Source organism: Nanorana parkeri, unplaced genomic scaffold, assembly GCF_000935625.1.
Source record: "Nanorana parkeri isolate BGI_ZX_2015 unplaced genomic scaffold, ASM93562v1 scaffold232, whole genome shotgun sequence".
In the NCBI taxonomy this organism is placed as follows: domain Eukaryota; kingdom Metazoa; phylum Chordata; class Amphibia; order Anura; family Dicroglossidae; genus Nanorana; species Nanorana parkeri.
The window spans coordinates 1,000,380-1,023,578 of record NW_017306500.1 but is presented as its reverse complement, the minus strand read 5'-3'; the positions used below and the strand labels follow the sequence as shown (position 1 = coordinate 1,023,578).

General features: G+C 40.7%; 1 protein-coding gene across 1 annotated transcript in view; it reads right to left on the bottom strand.

The window, feature by feature from the left end:
- Positions 1 to 373: 373 nt before the first annotated feature.
- Positions 374 to 23,199, bottom strand: part of LOC108786893 (trans-2-enoyl-CoA reductase, mitochondrial-like) — a 52,828-nt gene continuing 30,002 nt past the window's right edge. Inside the window, exons 5-10 of the mRNA XM_018556290.1 lie at positions 17,682 to 17,784; positions 9,537 to 9,639; positions 9,267 to 9,340; positions 4,721 to 4,781; positions 2,523 to 2,601; positions 374 to 519 (exon numbers count right to left, since the gene is read on the bottom strand). Of these exons, the coding sequence (XP_018411792.1) occupies positions 428 to 519; positions 2,523 to 2,601; positions 4,721 to 4,781; positions 9,267 to 9,340; positions 9,537 to 9,639; positions 17,682 to 17,784 (512 nt within the window). The 3' untranslated portion in view covers positions 374 to 427. The remainder of the gene's footprint in view (positions 520 to 2,522; positions 2,602 to 4,720; positions 4,782 to 9,266; positions 9,341 to 9,536; positions 9,640 to 17,681; positions 17,785 to 23,199) is intronic.

Genomic DNA, 23,199 nt, shown 5'->3' with positions numbered 1-23,199 from the left:
CTGGTTTGTGAGTGTGCCATGATGTCTTTCTACTATTTTACTGTTCAAAGCCCATTTCGTGTGCACCTTACTGTATAACTGGTGACAAATTGTTGAGTGTGTTTGTCGTTTGTTTTGCTTGATCTTTCTAATTGAGACACAAGCAGCAATAAAAACACATAGTTTAGTAGAATGGGTAAGGCTTAAAACATCTGCCTGGTTTTATTGCTACTTGTGTTTATGAGGATGTGTCAGCATGTCACCAGGACAAGAAGTGAAGGGAAATCTCCCCAACAAAGACTCACACAGCACTAAAAGCCTGACATAGGGTTCTGATTCTTTCTCAATCTGTCCAATACAACGTTGTTGGGCTTTAAGATGTTAGTTCATGATTAGTACATGTTTGTTAGTGTAAGCATCCATCGTAGCTTGTAGTGCTTTGCTGAAGTTACAAAATGGAACTTCTGTGTAACTGGGTTCTGACAGCTGTCCTCTTCTTATCATCTCTGTCAAGTCTGACACCATTGTCATGAGCTTTGTTACATCTGTCAAGATGAGAAATGGGGAGACGTTGCCTATCACAATAGTAATGATATAAAAACAATGTTATCCAATAAGCAACCATGAAATGTTATGGATAATGAAATAAAAAGTAAGGTATTCATTCACACCATTGGGCATATGTTTAGGTTCCTGCTGGTGGGCGTTGTGCACCTGCACTGTGATGCATTGAAATTCTTGCTTTTTCTTAAATATTATTAAAATTGACACTACATTAACAGTGGTGTGTTGCAATGTGTTACAACACTTCAAAAATGCAACCTGTTCTACTCTATTTCAGCATACATTGATGCAGCACATTGTCTATGCGCGGGGACTTAGTTGGGCAACGGTATCCAATGAGGCTTGTGTGAAAGACCCCAATGAAATAGGATAAGAAAAAAATAAATCTTACCTATTACAGTCTTACAACGTTTGAGCCCCTGGACCAAAAGGAGCAGTTAACCCTTGCAGTGCAGGTGTAGCCACACTGCAAAGGTTAACGTTTTACATTCCCAAAGTTCCTCTTTAATCCAGTTATATAAAATGTATAATTTGTAAAATGTGTTTTTACATAGCACTTATAGAGTTACGCACCAGAAATCAAGAAAGTTGGATGCAGTTAGCTACTTGTGCAACTCAGGTCACTCAGCAAAGAAACAGCCTTGGTATACAGGTACTGTTTTATACAGCAAAAGCAAGAATATTACTCAATTTTGTAGCCCCCTCAGGGTAAAGAGGATTCACCAGTGCTCAGAGGGGCCCCTTTTTTAGCCTATATATGCAATAGAAAAAGAAAACCTGGCACACAGGCATTTGTTCTTTAGCATAAACTATATTTTATAGCGTGGAACACATTTTAGCTTAAGAAAAGGCTGAGGACTAGGGCATCTTAGCCTGAAACATATCAGTGGCACTGCTGAGGTTTTTTTGTTCACTTTTTTTAGGGCAATGTTTTTCATTTAGTTTAGATGTTTCAGTTCTGCTTTAAGGTTTTGTGGTTTAAAGTAAATCTGTCACAAACCTGAATAATTCAGTCTAGATATAAAACAATGGATGTTTATGATAATATTGACTTTTTCAGCAAAACCCCTTCTCTTAAGGTGCCCATACACTGCACGTTTCTCGTACGAGCATCGCGGGAAATCCCGCGATCGTACGAGAATCGTGCAGTGTGAATGAAGACGTGCAACCGTTTCTACTGTACGGTTGCACGTCTTTTGTCTAAGGAGCATGCTAGAAAACCAGCCGAAAATCTTACGATTTTCGGCTGGTTTGAATGATGCTCGGGAGACAAATGCCAAACGGGCCGGTGGGCGCTCACGCACACTGCCCGTTCAGCATTGCGGTCATCGGAAGCCCGCCCCTCAGCCTTCAAAATAAGGCTGGGCACACACCTTACAACCATCGCAAGACTTTTGTCTTGCGATGGTTGCAAGGTACTTAACAAAACGAACGATCTGCCTATCTTGCAAAGGCAGATCGTACTTGCGATGATCGCAAGCCACGCCCCCTGAGGGGCGGGCTTCGGATGACCGCAATGCCCAACGGGCAGTGCGCGCTTGCGCACACCGGCCCGTCCGGCTTTTATCTTATGAACACGCTACACACCCGCCGAACATCGTACGATGCTCGGCGGATTTTCGAGCATGTTCCTAAGATAAAAGTCGCACGGCTTCCACACACCTTACGATAATCATACGATCGCGTGATTTCCCTCGATTATTGTTATTGCCCACACACCTTATTATCGCAACAATATTGTTATTGCCCACACACCTTATTATCCTGTCTTCCCAACACCTTAAAAGGTGTTGGGAAGACAGGAAGGCTCCACCCAGGAGTCAGAGTGGAGTCCAGTGCAGCTGGGTGCTGCGGATTGAAAACCCCCCAGTGTGCAGGTGAGCACACGACTGACACTGTCTGGAGGAACAGACAGTGGCCTGAGGTCTGAGTGCTGCAAATGCAAAGCAAGGAGGCTGGATGGGCATGTGCTACCCCTGTGAGTCCATGTAAATGGTTTCTCTTCCACTGTGTCATCCAAAAGCCACAGACTTTCATGTTTTTAAATATCAGTGCTTTCTAATAAAATATATAGAGAACTCATTAAATAATTTACAAACATTGCTAATAATAATAATGCCTAGAGAGACCCGTGCTGTGATTTGCTTTTTCTAAAACTGTGTTATACTGCAAATAATACACAATACATAGCCTGGCCATTTCTAGAGATACCTTGCACTAGTAGCACTACTGCAACTTTCAGCTTAGAAACTCCTGTTAAGTCCTAATTCTTCCACCTGAAGAACATCAGGCACTTAGTTCCCCCTGAAGATCTGCCAACACAAATTCATGCTTTTGTGTCCTCCCAATTTGATTACTGCAATGCCTTTTACAATTGTAATACAGCCTTTCAAATTAGTTATTGCAGCTACACAGCCTTAAAACATATCCTGCCACTTTATCTTAGTTATGCACAATAAAATGTAGAATACAATTTATGGTTGGTCAAATGACTGTAAATAACAGAGGCCCTCATGTCTGCAAGGCACACTAAACCACACATGGTTTCTTCCAGCAACCATCCACAATTGCATGTTGCATATGCCTTCTCACATGCAGCTCCACCACTATGGCATGTCTTCCCTACTTTTATTATAATCTGTGCCATGGTGTGCAGTTTGTAGTGCCCACTGAGAAACAGCATTACAAGCGTTTCTGAAAGAGACAGAAAACCACTGACATTGTTAGTTTTAGCAGAGATTTGAGCTTTTTATGCATGAGATGTATTTAATCAAAAGTTCAGCCCTGGACAAGTGCTGCATGGTTTAATTTGTATCTCATGTATTCCCACTTCAGTTAAGCTATAGCATTAGAGAGGAACTTCACCCTTCCCTGTTAATATTTTTTTTGATCCCCACTCACCTTGTTCGCTGGGTTCTTAAGCATCTTCTTTATCTACTGCATCAGGGGGCTGGCTATCTATTCTGGGTTCTCCATGATGATGCACATATAGGGGCCAGCTGCAAGAACCAGCAAGAGGCAGTGGGTCCCCTGATGATGTGTAGCTGTGCGTGCACCTTAGAGCACCCTAACTCCTTCTGGGAAACCGATATCATGCATCCCAGGTGCTCTATGGTGCATGCTCTGCTGTGCGGGTGAATGGGATGTAATTCTCACCCAGGTGGGCCAAAAGGTATTGGGGAGAGGGAGTTTAGACTTCCAATTATGAGAGAAAAGGGGGGGGGGGGGGGGGAGGGAAATGAAGAAAAAGGGGTGGGAAGGGTGAAGTTCTGCCTCAAATGAAAGAATAAACAGGCTGTATGATGTACCCCAATGGTGCTAATTATTGTAGCTCAACACATTCAACTATCATATATGTGGATTATCAACTAGTTTTCTATTGTGGTTCCCCTTCAACCCCCTAATAGCCCCCACCCCCTTGTCATTTTATAGCAGGGACTGTGCAGACAGAATTTTCTTGCTGATAGACACAAAACAAAATGTGCTGTTTACTCTTATGTGGTGTATACCACCTCCCGGATCTTTGGATTCACAGAATGTATTATTTAAACCATTCACAAAATACAAAGTGTTCTGTGAATGGACAAAGGGAGAGAAAGGGCTGATAACAGCGCTGAAAGTATTCTGAGAGTTATACTCTCCAGCGCCAATGAAAGGCTAAGTGAAAATGGAATGGCAGCGATCCTGGAGGTGGCATACACCTCATGAGAATTAACTATTTGTTACACCACACATATAATAAAACAATGTGCTTGGAGTTCTTCTTTAATTATAAATGTACAAAAAGAGATTAACCATCTCATTTGAACTACTATTAAAGTAGACAGTGGTCTTTCCCTAATATGAACATGTGGTTTAAGAATATTACCTAGTTTTATGTAACCCTTGCATGAGCTAGGTCTATGTTAGATTTTACAATACATAATTTAAGAAAGCATGAGACAAACTGTAGACAGCACCAATAAAGCAGATGTTACTATTATTGCCCTGAGAACTGAGATACAGAAATATACGTCAAGCTCTGGCGGTCCTGCATCTGGTACCCACAATCCATCTATAATGTAAAGATTTTATAAATTTATACTGAGGTTCAGCATACTGTAGGACGACCTCCATTTAATAATCTTGACTACCTGAGCTGAGCCCAAAAAAGAACTGATTGCTTTTGAACACTTACAGCAGGTAAAGGTGTGGGCTTTCTTGACATTCCTCCGTATGTGACCATAGTGCTTCCATCTCTTAGGAAATAAAAATGAAACAGCTAAGCATGCTTTGACTTGCAAATATTTTCTAATTCTATTATACATGTAATTAGTTGTTGTTTCTTCTTTTAATATTTTTGGACTTGATAAACTTCTAAATTAACCTATGCATAGTAATACACACATACAATTCAGTGGCTTTTTAGAAACAATATTTTTGGAACATTTCTGCTATGTAATGTAGGAAGATGATGATGGTTTCTGTTGGTAAACAGATTTAATAAGAGCTCTATTATATTTACTAATAATGCCCTGCAGCTATAGAATGTGCCTATGCAGTGCCCAGTAAAGGTCATCCCTGGTAAAGTGGCCCCCTACCAGGAAGACTTGCTCAGTAAGTCAGTCAGTCAGTCAGTCAGGCAACCAGTGGCCGCCCCCATCTGCCCATTCCCTGAGTGGCACTTGACCCCCCCCCAACAACAGGATTCAGAACACAGGAGAGATTAAACATGTTGTGTGACCCTCTGAAGTGCACTGGCTGGCTGGATGGATTGAATGCTTGGCTCCCAACACTGTTTATTTGTCAGCCACATCTGCACAACCTCCCCCGCAGTGCCGCTCACTCCCCAGGCCCTGGTTTTGGCTGGCTGAATGAATGACAATAACATCAGAAGACACTGGAAGCATGCAGGCCAGTACGTCACCCGCTAGATGGAGAACACTCCGTCTAACAGCAGTGAGACTTTATTTTAGTAACGAGTGCTGGAAGGTTCTCTGCCACCCCGCTGCCACTCTGCAAGGTGCACTGTCTCAACGTCTGTGTTGGCCAGCAGCCAAGGAGGACTATGCATGTTTAGAAGTTCAGTACTGTAGTAGTATGGTCTGATGTGGCTTTGCTGCCCCCCCTCCCCCCATAAAATTGCTAATCCCAGGGCATCTGCTTCTTTTGTTATTCCTTTTCCCGACTCCTCCACTATGGAATCTCAGACAGAGAATAGGATTTATAGGGGCATATATTTTTGCTATGTAGTTGATCCAATAATATTTGTGCGATCTTATAAAAATAAAACTAACGATGGTGTGACATTTCTTAGGTGCATATTTATAAGACACTGAATCTGAGTTACCAAACAGTCTGCAAGTGAATCTTCCAGCTTCATGTGTTTTCAATAACAGTGATTGATTTACCACCCATAAATGTTTGATATAAGTCACACTAACTGATTTGTAAAGATGCCCCTTAATGTTAGTACGGTGTGGTATAGCAATAAGAGATACTCCTACTTATTTTTGGTGACCTTTTCAGATCGGAGCTTGCTGTTTATGTATTTGAATAATTCACAACACTGTTTTCTTCAATACTACACCAAACATGAAAATAATGTGAGTGCCTAAATTTGATTTGGCATCAGCCTCTCAGAATCAGCTGCACAACAGTGCTGCATGCACATATGCTGACAAGTAACAAGCTGACAGGAGGAGAAATCAAAGTGAGCAATGGGATGACGTCATCAGTATGCTGCTGCTCCAGTGTCCACTCACAGGCTCGTAGCAGGTAGATATCACTGCTGTATTTCTTAAAGGTAGCAGAAAAGTGGTGTCATCAACCTGGCAAAGCTGAGTAATCTCAGAACTGAATGTAGATAAATGTAGATCCGTTGACAGTTAAAACGGCTCTCTTAAGTGCATTGTATCTTTGTATTTAGATGTTTCCCTGATGTTCAGCTCCAGCTTTTAAAAATTACCCCAAAACTGCAAAATTCAGAAAAATTAATAATGGTGCACCAGCTACACCAGAAATTGCAAACCTGACTATCAGCGTAACAACTATAATTAGGTAATTTGATTGACAATTTCTCATGGACTTATAAAGACAAATAAGTGCATAAACAGTAAATGTTAAAAGAAAACCTAATTCTAAACAAGTAAACCTGATACAAATTAAAATTGTATAAAGTGAGAGCTGCAAATGGTAATCAACGACACAAGCGGCAGGGATGTTCCCCTCTAGTACCAACTACTTTCCTCCTGAAGTGCTTATGTCAATTGAAATCTGTTTGACTGTGGATAGTTAGGATTGGAAGTTGTATGCTTGGACTCATTGAGGGATATTTATGAATGCAGTTGCTCTGTGTTCTCAGTGGTCGGACTATGAAAATGTGTGCAGGTAATTTGCAGATTCTATACTACATTTTGCTGCTACCACTACCCCTTATAGAAATATCTGTGACCAATCTGTGAATGTCTACTGGTTTTTGCACATTTGTTACAAGTGTTATAGCTACAATTGCTGCAGAAATTAACACAGAACTCACGCAAATGTAAAAAGTGATGTGGGCCACTTTATGCACAGGTGTAAATTATCTGAAAATTACTTCTTAAATGATTTTCTGGGAGCTAAAGTATTTTTAGCCAAATTGTGACAGGTAAGCAAATCTGCCACACTTTTGCATCAAAACAAGGGGTGCAAAGCGATGTAAAACATTTATCGCATGAAATGCAACATTATGATATATCTGTCACAATTCTACAACAGATTAACAAACTACAGTATATTCATAGTTGTGATGGCTGCCACTTTATTGATACTTGTCTCTAATTGTATGTTGGAAACTAAACCTTTCAAACTCTGGGGACATTTCTTTTATACACACTTATATAGCCCTGAGGTCAGACTACAAAAATAGGTCTGGATACATCTGTGTTATAGTTACTGTGCGTTATTAAACCTGAAATTATATTAAAATAAAAGGTTTTTAAAGAAAAACTCCAGGCACACATTTTCAGAACCCTTGCAGTGGGGTTACCCCCGCACTGCAAGGGTTAAGTACTCGTTTTAGTCTGAGGATGAAAATAAAAAATATATTTTCACCTCAACCTTGGAACCAGCTGGTTGTTAGACTGGTCCCTGCCGCCTCACTCACCCTCCACTCCAGTGGTCTAAGGTCCTGTGAGTCATCATGTTCAATAAACTGTATCGGACTTGAGGACGCCAAGAGACATTTCATCGCTTAAGTGGAGGAGGAGCCAGGCTGAAGGGACCAGAGTAGCAGCCAGCTGACTCCAAGGCTCAGGTAAGTATAACTTTTTTAATTTTCATCCCTAGACAAAAACGAGCACTTAAATCTTGCAATGCGGGAGTAAACCCACTGCATGGGTTAAGAAAATTTGTGCCCGGAGCTATTTTAAATATGAATTTTCTATATTAGATATTTTAAATGTGGATTGTAATGGATGCTCCTCCATGATGTTTAACAGTTTGAGTTTCCTGCAGAGTCAGCAGGTCTCCTGAGCACTGTCCATGATATTGTAAGGTACCTGTGCAAGGTAAATTCTGAAGTGGAGCGAGGCTGAGGTTAAGGCAAGGCAGTGTCAAGCAAGCAGAGTCATCAACAGACTGGCAGTAAGGTACAAAATCAGGATAGTAGTCAAGAAACTGGTTAAAGTCGGCAGGCAGAAGGGTAGTCAGAAAACAAGCCAAAGTCTGAAAGATATCCAGCAGTCAGTTCATAGGCAACGCACGCACAGGAAACAAACCCAAATAAACGGGCTCAGAACACAGGACGTGCTCAGTATCTAAAGGCTGAGATGATTGCAAATTGACTGCAGATGGCAAGCAGGTGGAGCTTGAGAGTCCAGAGGAAAAGCGGCTGAATAGAAACCTGCAGTGCAAAGCTTAGTACTCCTGGTGGCTGAATGGCAATGCCTCAGCACTATCCCAGAGACCCAGGTTCAACTACCCACATCTACAAAACAGGTGCAAGGCAGACAGGCACCTAACAGATAGAGTGTCTCCTATCCCTTGTAGGGTCATATGGAGCCACCCTTGTGTTTGCTAGTAAGCTGTGTGTGCCTCCACAAACACACAGGCACATCAAGGCCAGCCACTCATCTGCTCCCTGATCCTTCCTCCTGCTTACTCCAAGATAGTAGGTGAATAGTTGCTGGAGACTGCTCTGTTCCTTGTGATCTTCTACTGGACAGGAAGTCCAGGGAAGAGTAGCAGAGAGAGTTGGAGCTGTTCGGAAACATGATGACTGTAAGTGCTTGGACAAAAATGTAAAAAAAATGCTTTGCTGGGCAATGTGTATATGTTTCATCTGTAATCATTATTGAAAAAAAGATTGAGAGTTTAATATTACTTTACAGTTCGTGGTTTACAATTTAGATAAACTTTATGGTGAGCATAACGCATAGAGACTGCCATGTGCATTGGCCCTAAATAGTTCAAAAGGATTAGAGTCATAAAAGACTAAGAAATAAATATAGTGCTCTGTTTGGCCTTCTAGCCACCTGTTGCTCTGCTTTTGTGTGTTATTCAGCTAGTCTTTTGTTCTTTAGGGCAATATTGTGCATTAACTCTTTCAAACTGGCTGACAATGGCAAACAGTCATACAGCATTTGGTATCCACTTCTGAAACAAGTTCGAGGGCATGAGCTCTATGTCAAAGTAGCAATCAGGCCACTGTATGTTTTTCTGAATGTAATGTATTCTTTACATTCAAGGTAAATAATACTTACTTGAGATGGCAGAAAAGATTTCCAGCACTGCTTCCGCCTACACAGTTGAGAGCTAATTTAGGCCTTTCACCTACCTGGAAAAAAATAAGTGAAAGCATGGCCAGCTTGATTTGTGCTAACGCAGTACATGGTATATTGATAATTACTTCACACTGTCACAGGTGATTACTAGGTACAAGCATTAAAAAAAAATACAGACACAGCAGAGGCTTTGCGGTTGCAGATGAAATTTAGAAAATTCACAGAGAGAAATTGCTTAAAAAGGATTACCTTAAAGAGATGTGCCATTCCTTCATTCTGTAGCATATCCTCGGTAATAACATAGTTAGCACCAAGTGACTGCAGTTTCTTTATCATTTCACTCAAGTTAGACCTTAAAAAATACAAAGATGTAAAGATAAGTAAAACTTAACATCCAGTAAAACTCAACTGCAGACTTCCAGTGGTTGAGCATTGTTGGGCCAGAGGGCCCACAATACAACCTCTTGTTCCTATAATTTCTGCCTTCCCAATAGAGATGAGTGAACTTCTGAAAAGTCTAGTCAGTTGTGATTTGGCCAAACTTCCAAAAAGAAATTCTTCAAATACAGTAGATTAATAGTATAAAGATAAGGACAAAATACATATGCCCCATTAAAAAAAAATATTGGTCACAAGTGATAAGAGAAGGCAGATATTTGAAATACATTTTCCTCTTTAGATCACACAGATGAAAAAGAGGTTTAATAGTCAGTACAGTAATGCTAATTGCAATGTACTCAATGCACCTCTGGGGCTGTCACAGATCTACCCGCTCCGCAGCTCCGTGTCCGCTGCGCGCCGTCCGTCCATGACGTCATGGTTGACTCCTCCCATTGGCCGCGGCTCCTCCTCAAAGGCACAGCTGAGCCACTCATTCGGTGTTCTATCGTTCTGGAACGTCGAGCGAGTGGCTCTGAGGGAGCTGTGAGAGAGTGAGACTAACTTAGCTGGAGAGTGACACAAGAGACCCACCAACCGACCCATGCAGAGAGGTCGCCTCCGTCCTCCCTGATACAGGCTTGAGATACCTTTTGTCCTCACACACAAACCGCAAGTATTTGGGAAACTTCCCCCAACTGTTGTAGCTACTTCCAGATTAACCTGCTAATACTCAATTGTTGAACTGTGTCAGTTAGCTTATCATTGCTTTCACGGACCGTCAGTATCTGCTGATCCCCTCACACCTGTTGCAGCCTTTTCCAAACATAACCTTCTAATGCTCAATTATTGAACTGTGTTAATTAGCTGCACCATTGTTCTTACGGACCGCCAGTACATGCGGATCTGCTCACTCCTGTTGTAGCCACTTCCAACCTTAACCTGCTGCTGCCCAATTGACGAACTGTATCAGTTAGCTAACCTTTGGCCAATCACACAGACCACAACTGTATGCGAATCTTCTCCACACTGTTTGTAGCTACTTCCAAACTTGAAACTGCTTAAGCTTGATTACGAGTAACCAGAGCATACTGGGAACCACTACTCTCTCATACCTCCACAGTAACTTAACCCTATAGCCACAACACATTGTGCAGCGGTTAGCCCCAGGGGCAACAATCCTTTTACCATACATAGAACGGGGTACATGATGTGGAACAGTTCACCCTCACACTGAGTGTATTGGGGTTCCGCCAGACTGACCAAACCCCTTAATCCTTGATTGCCAGCTCCGTAGCTGAGATCCAATAATAACCTTACCTGCTGGATTGTGACAGGGGCTGTCAAATAATCCAAGTTTAAAAAAGATTAGGCAAACTTAAAGGAGAGCTATAAGGTGAGTGATTTACACTCACAGTTAGAGCTAATCTGTGACATTGAAACTGTCACATGTCGGCTATATTGATCGGGAAGTGAGCGAACACATACCGTTGCTCACTCACTTCCCAATCATCTCACTGCAGAGAGTGGTGACTGTCAGCCACAGCTCCCCGCAGGAAGTGACCCTAAAGGGAATTATGGGGTAAAAAGGTTACCCCATAGTTCTCTTTTAAGGTAAATAAGCCACCAGGACCAGATGGTTTACACGTGCAAGTCCTTAGAGAACTTTGCTCTGTTTTAGCCAGACCATTGTTTTTCATTTTTAATCACTTGAAGTCCGGGGTGTTAAACCCCTTTCCTGCCCATGTAATTTTTCAGTATTCAGCGCTGTGGTACTTTGACAGACATTTATTCAGTCAGGCAGCGCCGTACCAAAATTAATTTTATATAATTTTTTGGGGACAGATAGCACTTTCTTTTGGTGGTTTTTAATCACCACTGCATTTTCTTATTTTTTACTATATAAAAGAAAAAATACAGAAAATTTTGAAAAATATAAAGTTTTCCTTAAGTTATGCTATGAAACATGTATTATCACTAATTTTTTTTGGTAAAATATAAATGATTGGGTCATGTAGACACCAAATATGTCAAGTCTTAAAATTGCGTGCACCCACAAAATCGCAAAAAACTACCATACCCAAAATTGTCCGTAGGTGACATTTTATAATCTTTTACCGCTCATCAGTTTAGTGTTAACATTGATTGATGGCCCTAGAATTATTGCTCTCACTGCGACGTTTGTAGTGATATGTAACGTGTAGATCGATGGCTCATTTTCTAAATGGACTAAGTGTGTGAGCGGTGTGCCCCTGGGCTCTTTCTCGGGGCCAATGTGGTTTAACTTGTTTGCTAATGATAATGAGGTTGGAATTAGGAGTTAAGTTTCAGTGTTTGCTCAAGATACCAAATAATGCAGAGAAATAAATGCACAAAATACATCATCAGGAACACTTAGATACAATAGGGGTGGGGCAGCAACATAGCAGATGAGGTCCAATACTGAAAATTAAGTTATGCACTTGGCCACTAAAAATATACACAGGGCCGGCAAGACCACCGAGGCCCGGCCTCGGGGCGGCACTTAGCAGACGGGCGGCACAGGTTTGAATCACCCGACAACCGGAACATGGAGTTCTGGGCGGTAATTTTACTTTCTACATTTAGCCCTGCTGTGCACAAGCAGGACTAAATGTAGAATAGGAGAAATCACTTGTTTCTTTACAATGATGTTGCCGTGAACACTTGTAATTAGACTTGTAAATAGACTCCCCTGCACTTACCTCTCTCCATGCTGTGTCCATGCTGTGTCCTCCCGGCTCCGTCCTCGCCGCCGTCTTCAGTATGGAGAGCGGTGAGCAGAGCGGCAGTGGCGGCAGGGAGGGTAAATCCGGTCCTGAATATACATGCAACATACTCTTTGGGAGGGTCTCCTCTGGGTGAATCTGTGATGGAACAGAATTTGGGGGTCCTTGTAGATCACAGACTTAGCAACAGCATGCAATGCTAATCTTCAGCTACCAAAGCTAGAAGAATAGTCTATTGTATTAAAAAGGGCATACATTCAAGAGATAAATCCATAATTCTACCCCTTTATAAAACACTTGTTTCATCCGCATCTTGAATATGCACCAATCCACAGAAAGGATGTCCTTGAACTAGAAAGTGTTCAGAGAGGGGCAACATAATTATTAAGGGGGTTCGAAGACCTCAGTTATGAGTAATGACTACAAACATAATTTATTCACTCTAAAGAAGAGGCACTTAGGGTGGGATATGATAATAAATAAATATGTATCAAAGGGGATTATACGAATGTTAATACCCTTTCTCTCTCTAAGGTCCCTAAAGAAGAAGACATGTGGCCACAATTTAAGATTGGATGAAAATAGGTTTAATCTTAAACTGAGAAAGAGGTTCTTTACTGTTGGAGCAGGTTGATCCAGGGATTTATCTGGTATGGGGGAATTTTTTTTTAACCTCTTACAGTTTATTGACCTATGTTTGTAGGGGTTGGTTTTGCCTTCCACGTGTTCGAACACAAATAAATGAGCACCCACACACACATGAAGAGGTTGAACTTGATGTATCTGAGACTTTCTTTTAACCTTATCAACTTTGTAACTCTGTAATATAAACAAAAGCAGCATGTTAACTAAAATTACATTATTACAACAAATGCAGCCTTTACAAATGAGTATCATCCTCCAAAAAATGCCTAGAGTAACATGAACTGTAAATTTGCCCTTGCCATTAGAGTAGTACTTATAAGGCTGATTAAACTGATGTAATTGTTCTGTTTTTTTGGAGAACACTTTCTCCGGTGACATCTGTGCACCACAAAAGGAAACCAATTGGTTGCACAGGAAGATTGCAATCTGATGACTGTGCGACCACATGACTGCATTAAAATTTACAAAAAGGTATTTTTCTTTACATTTTTGGAAGCTGCATGGAAATAGGTGTTGGGCGGTACAGTTGACTGTATTCTTCTGCATTGCCTTGCCATAAACCTCAATATTGACATAACTTAACACCCATTAACATGAGCACTGACTTTCTAATAGTTTTATCAATAAATCAATTAGATGTAAGGTGTTATAGTATCAGGTTTAATGCTTCTCAGAAAAATGTTTCAATGAATTGTTAGGCAGAATTATCATTATATCAGTCATACACAAGAGGGCAGCATTTGATAGTGTGAATTCCCTTTGCTTTAGGAATTCCATCTCATATTTAGCATGCCTCGTGAACAGACTTTTGAAAATCCACTCTGACATCTACTTGTCCTTATCTGTAATAATATCCATTGGTTGCTAAATTGATTTGCATGAACTGTGCTCTGTGTGCCTTTTAAAGTAAACCTCTCATCCTACCAAGGAGATTATTTTAACAACATGAATAAAATACAGGAACCTAGAGGTCCTACATGTGTCTTCAAGCAATTTCAGATATAACACAGTAACCCTGAAACCCAGGGTGCTTTATAATGAAACATTACGACTTTTCTTGGTGAAGTCAAGCACTATACCTCCCACATCACTGCCTCCTGCAGCCCAGTGTTGGGCAGAAAGGCCATTGATTATAGTAATAAAACAATAGTGAAATGCAAGAGGGCATGACTGTGCTTGATGCCAGGAAGATTTGTAATGTAATAGAGTGATCTTAAGTTTGGTGCCCCTGGGGTGCTCTTGAAGGTGTTTAAAACAAAGGCCTACATTGTATTTATAGTGCTAGTTTGATTGTTTTGATGAGATGACAAGTTTACCTTCAACTGCTTTTAGAACTCAGTACCCCATTACAATGACCTAAAGCCAAGGTGGTCAACTTGTAAATGATAGAGAGCCTCAAGTTTTGGCCCTGGCATGTCCAGAGGGACTTACAATGACAGCGCATTTTTGTGTGTTGAGGTGCGTTGTGTTACTTTAGGCAGCCTATATAAAATGTATGGATTGCAAGGCACCTCCACACCCAAAAATCTTGGTCCTGCTGCATTTTTGGTGGTGTGTAATAATGCAGCTACATTTCACAGGTGTGTTGGGGTTCTATTCAAAATAAATGGCACTGCACGAGTGCTTGAATACCATGCTTTACCACCATGTGGTAGTGTGAACAAGCCCTAATGCATAGAGCAGTTTTAAATTTACAATTATTAGTTTAACTTACATTAGAGCCCAATTGAACATTCAGTTTAAATCAACTAAATGCATTCCAGGTGCATGCAAACAGAAAGTGTGCAGTGTCTTCCAGTTTGTTTCCTTTCTAAAGGTGCCCATACACCTTACAATTATCTTCAGATTTTCTGTGGTCAGATGGAAAAAGTGCAACAGATTGGCCCAGGTGGAGATTACTCCATCCACTCAGTTAAATGTAGATGGAGGAATCTGTTGCACCTTTTTCCATCTGACCACAGAAAAGCTGCAGATAATTGTAAGGTGTATGGCCAGCTTAAAGGAGTTACAGCCTGAGTAGAAAAACTTGCCCTCTGCCAGCAGCTGCAGAGCGGGACCCTTGCTCTTTGTTGGGGAAACAGGGGTCTTAATGTCTGAAGTATGCCCCTTACTGTGTCAGACCTGTAGGTCTCTGATCAGCAAAGCTCATGGTCCCTTCTGATTGGAGAGCTCTGTTTCTGACTCAACAAGGGTTGTGTCGCACCTCTGGAGGGAGATCACTGTTTCCCCACAGAGATCATCACCTCTTGACAACCCATTTGACCAGAGCTGTATTGGAAGGTGCGAGAGTGTAGAGAGAAATTCTCCATCCTGGTCACATCTCCCAAACAGCCGAGTCCTTTACAAATAGCTGGCAGCAGATACTGATGTACCGTCTCTGTGAAGTGCAGGAAACTGCTTACTGGAATGCAGGAGTTGGAAATACTGCTAGTAAGAAGACACCTCCAATATAGGGATTGGTCTTTGGAGTGGGGCTGCATATTACACACCACAAAAAATGCAGTAGGACCAAAATGTTTGGGTGTGAACTTGACCAGCTCAGAGATGCATTAGACACATCACGTGCTTTGTTTTTGTCCCTGGTGGTTGCAGATCCACCCCAGGAAACAGAAGCCTGCACACAGAGAGCCAGTAGCCAGCCAGTGAGCTGCATATTGGGCACCAAGTACATTTGGAAAGTGTAGTTAAGGGATATATCTAGGAATGCACCGATACCGGTTTCTCGGTATCAAGTAGAAGTACTGATATTTTAGTTACCGAATACTGATACTGGCATCTCGGTGTACCGTGGGCCCGGATTATCCTGATTGCCCCGGAAGCCGGTGCTTTGTCGAAAGAACACCAGCTTCACATTTCCTCGCGGGTCATGGCGTGCCGTCCAGCTTCCTGTTTGGTCAGGAAGCCAGGCTGCCTAGCAACAAGTGAAGCTGGCTTCCTAGCCAATCAAGAAGCAGAGAGGCGTGTCATGACGTGCCACCCAGCTTTCTGATTGGTCAGGGAGTCAGGCTGCCTAGCAATAGGTAAAATCAGCTTCCTAGCCAATCAGGAAGCCAGGAGGTGGGTGATGACCCACCCATGACTCCATGCTCCCTCGCGGCACTGCCAGTCAGAGGAAATCTCCCTCTGACCGGAAGTTCCGTTATTGATGAATATCGGAGCATTTGGGCAAGTACGCATCCTCGCTCAAATACTTGGTATTGGCACCAATACCGATACTAGAATCAGTTCATTCCTTGATAGATCCTCCGTCCAGTTTTTATTGCTGTTTATGTCCTTGCTAGGAAGATGCACTCTCTCTAATTTTCTTGGTGACCACTGTCATCGGGACTGAAAATGGTGGAAAATCAAAATGTTTGAGATGTCACTAAAACTTGGCTTTACCTAAACTTTAAAGGGAATCCGCTGCCTTTTTCAAGATTTGTTTAGATAAACAGGACTATGGCCAACATGACCATCATCACGAAAACATACTTAGAGGTGGTAATTTGAATAAAGATTGTATTAGCACATAAAACATGCCTATTTATGTTGCAGTCCAGAGTTTTGAATTTTCATATAAGGTTTATGTAGCATCCCCCTGACCTATAGGAGCATGTGGGGGATTTCAGAGGCAGGGTGGGCTGACATTTCACCTCAGGGATGCGTCCTTAGCCGGTTGTGGGATGTGAATACAAATTTGGGCACCAGTCGCTTTAAGGATTTTTCAAAGGTTTTATTCCATCAGCAACTCAATGGGACAGAGGGTTAGGGTTTCAGACATCTAAGACAGTACATAACTCCAGACTCACTGACCACTTTCCAGCTTCACAGTGTATAGGGCCTTTAAACTGATTGTAGTAACACTGTATTGTAGAACCTTTGTTGGTCAGTAGACATAGAACCAAATTCCTTAGGCAAGACACCAGACTTCCTGGTCCATACCTGACCAGCTGCAGGCTTGATCACACAGCATAGCACTTTCCATAGCCTCCCCCTGATAGGAGGCCCAGGGGGGGGGGGAAAGAGACTCTCACAAGGTTGCATGCTCTGCTCTGTAGAAAGGTCACACCTAGTGTCACATATGGGAAGGATAACATACTTACCTCTTCTTCACTTTCCTGCAACTTGTACAGTCTTGGGGGGTAGAAAAAAACAGCCTGGTGTAAGTCTGAGTAACAATGGCGGGAGCTTACACATTGCTGAGAACGGTCCTTATGCCACTATCTGACAGCACTGAGCCAATCACTTAGCACCAATGTAATCAACATGGATAGAGACACATACTCCTCCATGACTAGAAGAACAGGGTGCAGGATGACAGATTGAAGGAAGGTAGTTTGACACTGGAGAGGAGTTCATTAGAGCAATTTAGTTGTTTTCTCCTGCATGGGCAAAGCACAAGTTTGCTTTAAGCTCCTTCTTGAATCTCACCATGAATGTCTTAAGTTTTTTTTTTTATATATCTATGTCTTTCTGGGGCCAAACATTTAGCCAGTCCTACCAAAATAGGGATCGGTGGGAGGTTTGCCAGATCTCTGTTTTTACTATGGCTGTGGCATAAAATATGCTGTTATGGATTTTGCAATTTACTTTATTTGTATCTGGATAATATTAATGTGAAGTGTCCATGCAATTTAATCCTTACCTGTCTCTAATGACGTTAATAGTGTTTACTCCCATCGATGCACAAATCTGTATCACAGCTTGTCCCACACCACTGTTTGCACCATTTTGAATTACAGTATCACCTTGAGAAGAATGGAAAGACAAGTAGGCTTACTTAAAGCATATACAGACCTAAAACAAAAAAGAAATTTGTTGCAGCTTACCAGCCCCTATATATGGAGGTTGCATTAGTTTTCTTTTCCAGACATTTTTCACTTTATTTTTTCACCTGGTGAACCTGCCAGTACATCACTTCTTGTCCTAGGGTGACAATGCCCACTAATTTTACTGTATCTGTGAAGGAAGTGTGTAAGAACAGTAGACCATCCCCTTTTCTCCTGTTCTCAACAACATAAGGGGAGTTGTTTTGTAGTCCACCAAAAACGCTGGGAACAATGTTAACTGATAGCAGAGGAAGAGACTACTGGACTGTATTTCACAAAACAGAGTGAAATACAATTTTAGTTTGGAACAATTTTAGAATGCGGTATGTTTGTCTTCTATCTTTAAAAGCCTCTCCAGCACTATATTGTTTTATTAAAAATGTTTTTTTTTACTTTTCTAAACTTTTTTTACAATTTTTTTATTTTTTTATAAACTTTATTTTTTTATGTTTACATTTTTTATTTTTCTTTAAACTAGGGAGCACTAAGGGGTAATTTTTTTAAAATTTACAGTAGCTTTGATGGTTTGCATCTCTGAGTAGAATACAGTATTATCCTCAGAGAAGCTTTGTATCAGTTTGTAACGCACAGCCGGCTTGCAGTTACACAACACAGTGAGATCCTGCTAGCTCTGTGGCTGTCACAGCTCTGTGATCACAGTGATTACTTATCGCTGTGATCTTAGGGCTGTGACCACCTAATCTGCTGTTGAGGGTCTGCCTCGGATCCCGAAGGACCCAGCAACAGCAGTGACTCAATTAGCGCTAGTCCCCCCATGGACAAGCGTTCGTTGTACCGCATGACAGGATTATCCCGTCACCGGTCGTCAATTAACTAAACGATCATGACGGTATAATCCCGTCATCGGTCAGGAAGGGGTTAACAGAAACAGGCAACTAAAAATAATTTCCAGCTAGTTGATATTGGTTACTGTACTTTGCACATCATGTTTACCTTTACTGTCTTAAACTGTATACATTTTATTTAAAACATTTTATGAAATAAACCTGAGGAATTTTTAAATTTGACTTGCAGATTCTGAAATGAAGGCTCAAAAGAGAAGAAATTTTGGGAGCTGATTTGTTTTTAAAGTTGCAATCACCCTTATCCCACTTTTACTATTTAGTGAGCCACAGAAATCGGGCAAACATGCAGTCAGTGAAGAGTCAACATAATTGGTATGCATGTGGATTCATTAAGTAGGAAAGGAAGGATAAAGATGACACCCTTTCTCCAAGCTGAAGCTTCAAACACAAGTCATCAAATGCTGACTGACTGACCTTTTTAAAAAACTACTCAATGGGAATTCTTAGACTATATTGTGTTTAGCTGTATGCCTGCTGTCAAATTTTGTGAACTGATATTTACGCGGACTTCTGAAGCAGTAAGACAAGCCTATTTTGTTGCAGGCAAGAGAAGAAACCATTTTACACATTGAAGTTAACTCAAGCCATGCCCCTCTCAAACAAGTATTTTGCTAGAAACCTTTAATGTTAATTGAAACTGATTAAAAATATTAAAGTGTATTTCCACTTTTGCAGCCAAATTGGGATACCACCTACTTTATATTTGTTATATGCTTCTGTTCACATAGCATAAGTAAACAAAAATGTAAAATGACTGTTAGATTTTTACTAGATTTTGACGCTGTTAAAGAAGAACTCCAGGATTTAAAAAAAATAACTCTTGCAGTGGGGCTAGTCTGTACTGCAAGGGTTAAGTGCTCATTTTGGTCTAGAGGAGAAAATAATTAAATACCTACCCGATCCACGGTCTTGGTGCAGTGCCCGCTCATCTTTCTCCACCTTTGCTCTGGCTGTGTATGTCATTTAGCGTCCTCACATCTTATAGACCTGTATTAGATGCGATAACGTCATGGGTCCTTAGACTGCTGGAGCCCGGGGGAAAAGAGGCTGAGAGCACCGGTCTAGCAGTCAGGTGGGACCCAGAATCAAGTGAGTGTTTTTTCTTTATTTTCGCCCCTAGACAAAACAAGCACTTAACCCTTGCAGTGCAGGGGTAGCCCCACTGCAAGGGTTAATTTTTTTTAAATTGTGGAGTTCTTTAAAAATCCTGCCTTGTTTTCCCTTCTATTTAATATTAAGGAGGGGGCTGGGAGTAATGTTTACCATAATTAACCCTGTTTGTACGGTGCTGGCAGATCTTCATTATCAGTTGTAAACTAGATTTGAACACTATCTATACTAAAAAAAAGGTTTGAGTAGTGCAATGTATTAAAAAGCATTTCTAGATATGTTGTTTGAATGTGAAACCAATCTTTCATAGTGTCACACATTGCCACCCGTGCATCTTCCCCTTAGAGTTATATAAAATGTAACCTTTACTTGATCTAATAAAATCTTTTTTTTTTTTAAATGGCATCCATACCATTTTAGAGGGAGGTGCATAATGTCCTTATTTCAGTTCTATCATCTGATTTTATTCACTTTTCTCTTATTTGTATTATTTCCTATTATATTTCTTTTACCTTCTTCTAACTAATAATCCCTATACACCCATGCCCAACATGTTTCACCCCTATTAGGGCTTCGTCAGGGGTCTGTGCAAACTTGTGTAACAAAAAGTACTAGTGCTCTTGTGCCAAAAAACAAAACAAATCTCCCAAAGACAAAATAAATCTCTGTGAATAAAGAATAATGAATGATGTGTGAATGGAAACACAACACACATAAAGAGGGTTTCGTACATTTGACTGCAAAAGTAAGCAAAGGCAGTTTACATCTTGAAAACACAACAAATTGAATTACACAATGAAATTACAAATAAGGTATACATGTGCTTGAGTGAGAAGCCCATCAGCAATACTACTGAACTCCTGCAGTGTTTTAAAACAGTGTATTTTTCTTCTATAACTTTGGGGAAAATGTAGACACAACATGGCTGTTGTTTGCCAGCAACTACAGTAAACAAACAGCATGTGTGGGACTAAAACTTTAAAACTAAAAGCTGGAATATATACGTGCAGAACAGAAAATTGTTTTTGTGTTGGAGCTTTGACAAAAATAACACACACACCATGGTTATATTTGTAGGCCTACAGCAATTAGAAATGTTGTATTGAAACCAGTAGCTTTTTAAGAAAATTTTTGTATGATGGAGTCCTCTGAGTCTACCAACTAAATAAGTAATATACCCAAATTAATTCACACTTCCTAATGCTATTTTACCTTAGCAGTATCCAAATTCCCTACGTAGAATGGACTCTTGACATATTTTTGAATGCTCAGATGGGAAATGAATCCTGGGTAGGAATTAATAACCCAATCTTTGAACAAATTTTACAGATCTCCAGAGGCTCCTCTCAATGTGTGTCCTTTGTAATCTGAATAGGGAGAGCAATTTACCTGCAACTACCCAGGCTGTTGTTTAAGAAGGAAGGCATATTTTGTAGTCCTCTATGTGAAGCATGCATTCAGTAATGAAGGCTATAAATGCAGAATGATTATAACATGACGGGGGAGGAACACATATTTGCTTGCTGTTCAGACTGGGAACCGGGAAGTGTTCAAATCTAGTTTACAAGACTGTATGACTAGTGTGCCTGACTTGTATCACTTGGGTAAGTATTGCTGACCCAACAGTCACTACTTAGCATAATGCAATCCAGCTTATGTGTGAAATATTGCCAATGTCAAGTCTGGCAAAACCTTTGTGTCAGTGAGTGCAAGATAACTACTGAGAGTTGGTAGCAAGCAGTCAAAGTCAGCAAATATACCGGGTTATTCACAAAAGGGTGAAGAGCTTGGAGAAGTGAACAATCTAGGACAACATAGCTGAACTGGAAAGTGAGCTGAATTGGAGAATTTTTCCAAATCAACTATTTTGGCCTAGATTGTTCACTTCTCCTGCCTTCTCCAAACTCTTCACCCTTTTGTGAATAACCCTGATAGTATTTATAACTATCATAAAATTATAATATCCTGTATATTGTATGCAAATTGTATGCTTCTCCTGTGAGTTTCAAGTGTTCCACAGTCTAGTCACTTGTACACTTAGGGCTCCATTTATAAACAATTAGCAGATCCATTCACCCTGAACATCTCTGTGAATGTTTGTTTTGTGCAAATACAGGGAAAAAAATGTTGTTAGTATATTTTCTTTTCAGGTGAAATGTAATGTAATACCGCATTATGACCACTAGATGGAGCTGAGGAAGATAGGAATAACATATTTATTTCCTATGCTTCTCAGCTCCATCTAGTTGCCATAATGCGGTATTACATTACATTTCACCTGAATAGATAATATAACTGTACAAATATACAAAGAATGTTAGTTTTTGCTTCTATTAGCCTGTCACAGAATGGATGTTCACAGCGATTCCCTGGGCTAATGGCCCTGTGAATTGTTTATAAATAGGATACAGTCAGTATACCATCACACTCAAAACCGCTGCTCCATCAATCAGACGTGGGTGCACGGTTGTTGATGGATGGCTGCCGCCTCGATATACAGATAGAAGAATGGACACCGGCATTCCAGTAGCAAATCAAGTACGTCTTTTTATTTAATGTACATGTCGCATAGCAAAATACACTCAGCACCATTATGGATGAAAAGTTTTTTCATGATAGCATTTGAAAACTCACATCAGGGACATGCTATAATATAGCTAGGAACTGCAATGTTTAGCTCATTTTATTCATTGAATCAATAATATCACGTAGTAGGTGTGTTTTTATTTTTATATTCTATGTTGCTCTCATGAATAGCTGAATGACAAATGCTCCCGAGTCCCGATTTACAATTTTGGGGAGAGAAGGCACAGGATAAGATGGAAAGTCATGCAGGGCATTCTAGAAAAATCCACCAAGGTCCTTAGCGTTAACTGGTAAGTTCTGTCGTAAGGTAACAGAGATGGAGTTAATAGGCACATCCTAAATTGAATCCTGGTGTTTCTATCACCAGTATTAGCCAACCAGGCATTAACTTACCCTATGTAGATTGATGTTATTTGATAGCATACATTTTGTGACTTTACACAATATTTTATTAGAATATTAGGAAACTGCCCGCCTTGTATATATTGCTACTGGGCTTTCTATTTTTTTCAGTTACACTGAATAATGGAAGAGTTCATAATTATGTTCTGCAAGTCTATAGCTACTACACTACTGCCATGAACAAACTCTTTAGATGTGAGTCAGAGATGCATAAAGCAGGGGACTTTTTTTTAGAAATGTGTAGCTCTCTACCATATGTTCTGTATTCATTTTCCTGGTGCTGAAGACAGGTGAATACAAGTGTGACAGCTGTGTGATAACGTCTTAGATGTGTGTGACAACACCAGCTGTGCAGGCATGGCGACTTTTA